The 3531-nt window shown below is 54.7% G+C and overlaps 1 protein-coding gene across 1 annotated transcript in view; it reads left to right on the forward strand.

Annotated features, from left to right (window-relative positions):
- PPFIA4 (protein tyrosine phosphatase, receptor type, f polypeptide (PTPRF), interacting protein (liprin), alpha 4) overlaps nucleotides 1–2943 on the forward strand; it is a 36936-nt gene extending 33993 nt beyond the window's left edge. The window contains exons 29-30 of the mRNA XM_008577631.1: nucleotides 1952–2126; nucleotides 2733–2943. Coding sequence (XP_008575853.1) covers nucleotides 1952–2126; nucleotides 2733–2782 — 225 coding nt within the window. The 3' untranslated portion in view covers nucleotides 2783–2943. The remainder of the gene's footprint in view (nucleotides 1–1951; nucleotides 2127–2732) is intronic.
- Nucleotides 2944–3531: the final 588 nt, after the last annotated feature.

A 3531-nucleotide genomic window follows, 5' to 3' on the forward strand; every position in this document is an offset into this window, starting at 1 on the left:
TATATATATATATATATTATATATATAAAATATATAATATATATATATATATTTTTTTTTTCCAGTCAAGGAGATAAACTTTCAGATCCCCCTGCTGTCCCCACTTTCAGAGACCTTAACGTACCCAATGCCCCTATAATACCGACACTCCGATTTGTTTCCTACACACTGGGGATCTTAGCTTTCTTTGCTGCTGTCTGGAAAAATGACTCCCATTAGTATTAGTATGGTGCTTTCTAATTTAGAAAGCTATGTATTCCTTTAATCCATACAAAAATATTCTTTGAATATTGGGCCAGGCATGGTGGTATAATGGTGACAGGTGTTTCACTTTATGCTAGAAGTCTTCATATGGGACAGGTTATTATCCCCATGTTACAGATGAGGAAATTGAAGCTCAAAGAGGTACCTTACCTGCTGTTGCAGAGCTGATGTGTGGCAGGGCAGGACTGGAGCAGATGTGTGTCTGCTTCCTGTGCTCTCTCCCCCATATCCTGCTACCTCCTGGAATCTTGTGGAGCTAGCTGGCCTATCAGGCTTCAGACATGGAGTGGAGTTATTGAGTGGGTGATGTCATCGGGCAGCGTAATGGGGTTTCTGGGATGCAGCAGTGATGAGGAAAGTTCTTGATAAACTCTGGAATGGGACTTCTGCATAGGGAGGCCACTGCCATCTGTGCATTTAACAAATATTTATTGAGTGCCTGTGTATCCACAGGCACTACTCAGGGGCAGGGGATACACTGGTTGGGGAAAAAAAAAAAAAGATCATGGTTTCTCCTCCATGGAGCATAGAATTTGAGTGAGAGAGAGAGAGAGAAAGGGAGAAAAGGGTGGAAGTAGGGAGGGAGGGATGAGGGGCAAGGGAGGGGGAGGAGGGAAAGGTATTAATGAAATAATCTCATAAATCCATGTAAAAATGCTACTAGGATGAGTGCTGTGATAAAGAGGTGCATGGCGCTAAGAATTGATCAAAGCATTTGGCCTACTCAGGGCACAAACAACAAACCCTAAGGGGTTGTTGAGGTGAAAACGGGTGGGTTGGTGTCCCTTGTTCCTGCTGGTACCACTCTGTCTGCACCAGTTCTTAGAACATGAGGTGGAGGGAGATAAGGCATGGCTACAAAGTAGGGTGGTTGTGAGCTCTGAAGGCTGGGTTAGGGAGGCCTATGCAGGGGGTATCCTGTAGGGTTGTGGCCCTGGGTGTCCTTCGGCATAGACAGATATTTTGGAGACTTGGCATGGGTGAGGGGGCAGATGGCAGGTGGCCACCTGCCATGTCCTTTGGAGATTGGTCATCTGCTTGACCCATCACTAGCACACTGTGCTCTCATCTGATCCCATTGGGGTAGGTGGTCTGAGAAATAGGGCAGATGTTGCTATTCCCATTTTACAGATGAGGAAGCTGAAGCTCAGAGAGGTCATCCAACTTGACCATTTCACATAGCTATAAAATGGCAGCGCTGGGATTAGAAACCGGGCATCCGTACTCCTGATACAGTGCTCTTTCAGCATGCTCAGACTACAGCCGTTCTGAGACCCCAGGACAGGAGCATGTGTTTGGGGCTGGCTGGTGACTTCCCATGGGGTGAGGCTGAGAAGAGGAATAATCTGAAAAGCCAATGGGCATCCCAAGCCCAGTTTGAGAAGATTGAGATGGGCAGGGGAACAGAGTTCAACTCCAGGATGACAGATCTGACCAGAGGGACCTGCTCCTAGATGCCACCTAGAGTCATAATTTCAGAGATGCAGGGATACCTTGGAGTCAGCCACTTCAGCCCCTTTTCATTGTACACATGGAAAACTGAGGACGAGAAAGGGCGAGTGACTTTGCTCCCTTCTTTCCAAAGATGATACCCCTAGAACCAGCCATGACTGCCTTCCCCTAGGCAGGGAGTGAGGGTGGCAATTCCAACATGCCCCTTGGGCCTCTGCATGTCCCTACGGTGCAGGGGGATGACAAGGTGTTCCGACGGGCGCCCTCTTGGAGGAAACGCTTCCGGCCACGGGACCACCACGGTGGCATGCTCGGCACCTCGGCTGAGACCCTCCCGGCAGGCTTCCGTGTGTCCACCCTGGGGCCCATGCAGCCCCCAGCGGCCCCGCCTAAGAAGATCATGCCTGAAGGTGAGTGGCAGGCTGGCGGGGCATGGCCGAGGCCCAGCAGGGTGCGGGCTCCTGGCCTGGCCTCCAGGGGCCGGGCCGGGTGGAGAGGGGCAAGGCCGGAGGCTGGTGGCCCCACGCTGGCTCCAGGCTGATGCTGCACTAACGCTGCTGCCGCGGGCCGGTCCCCACGGCGGGCGGGCGGGTGGGCGTGTGCGCACACTAACCCACCGCTCTGTGTGTTCTCCCCGCGGCTGCCGACTCTCCCAGCCGGGACGGCGGGGGCGCAGAGACTGGAGACCTCCACGGTTCGCACCTACTCTTGCTGATCCCCCACCCTCCCGCCCGGGTCTGACGGGGGTGTGCCCGTGGCTCGGGGTAAGTGGGCCAGGCCCCAGGGTATGGGCGCTCTGCTTGCCGGGCCTCAGCCCCCCTGCGCCTGCCTCTGGCCGCCCGCCTGGCCCTGCTGCTTCAGCCCTGCTCACCAGCACTGCCCGGCTTGCCCCTTCCTGCTTTGTCTGGCCTGGGGCGCTTTGCACTGAGAAGCAAGCTGCAGATACCCTGCAACCCTGTCTCCTGGAGACTGACTCCCGACTCACAGCAATGCTTGTCTCTCTCTCTCTCTCTTAGCTCACTCCCATTATCTCTACGGACACATGCTCTCCGCCTTCCGGGACTAGCCACCGCCCCCAGCGCCGGCTTCCTCCTGGGTTTCACAGGCTCACCGGCCCTGACCCCTCCTGCTCGTCCCCCTTCCTCCCATGGCTCCTAGTCTCCTCTGTGGCTTTCCAGTTGCCCTGGATCTCATAATATACTTGTCCACCTCCTCAGCATTCCACTACCCTGAGTCCCACCACGTGTCCTTTGTAAGTCTCTGGTGGATGTGGTTGGGGTCTCCTGGAGTTGTGGAGGCATCCAGGGTGTCCATGCTTGGGATTCTGGGGCAAGGAGAGAGGGCAGCCCAGGGCAGTATGACTCCACCCTCCCTCTTCTGAACCTAGCCTGGTATTGACTGCAACCTTCACCAGGACCAGGATCCTGGGCCAAGAGCTGGGAAGGTCCTTCCTTCCAAGAAAGGGGCACTTCAGACTCTGCTCTGCTTGGGCTACTCCGGCTGTGGGGAATGGTCTGACAGCTGGTTTTAGCACCCCCAGTGCTACCCCTCCCCCAGCCTCTCACCACAACTGCAGCTCCTGCCTGTAGGACCTGCTTGGGGGCTGAGAGGGGCTGCACAGGCTGCATTCTTAGGCTGGGAGGAGGAATACAGAAGTAGAGATTCCAGGCCCTGGCTTAAGCTGAATCCCAAATATGAGTTTGGGAAGAATCAGAAAGACATGGACCCTTGAGCTTTGGGCCAAGGGTGAGGATGGAGAAACTCTAATCCCCTCTGCCCAGTGAAAGGTGTAGGCAGGCTAGGCAGAGGGAAAGC

This window comes from Galeopterus variegatus, unplaced genomic scaffold, assembly GCF_000696425.1.
Source record: "Galeopterus variegatus unplaced genomic scaffold, G_variegatus-3.0.2 Scaffold1554, whole genome shotgun sequence".
Classification (NCBI taxonomy): domain Eukaryota; kingdom Metazoa; phylum Chordata; class Mammalia; order Dermoptera; family Cynocephalidae; genus Galeopterus; species Galeopterus variegatus.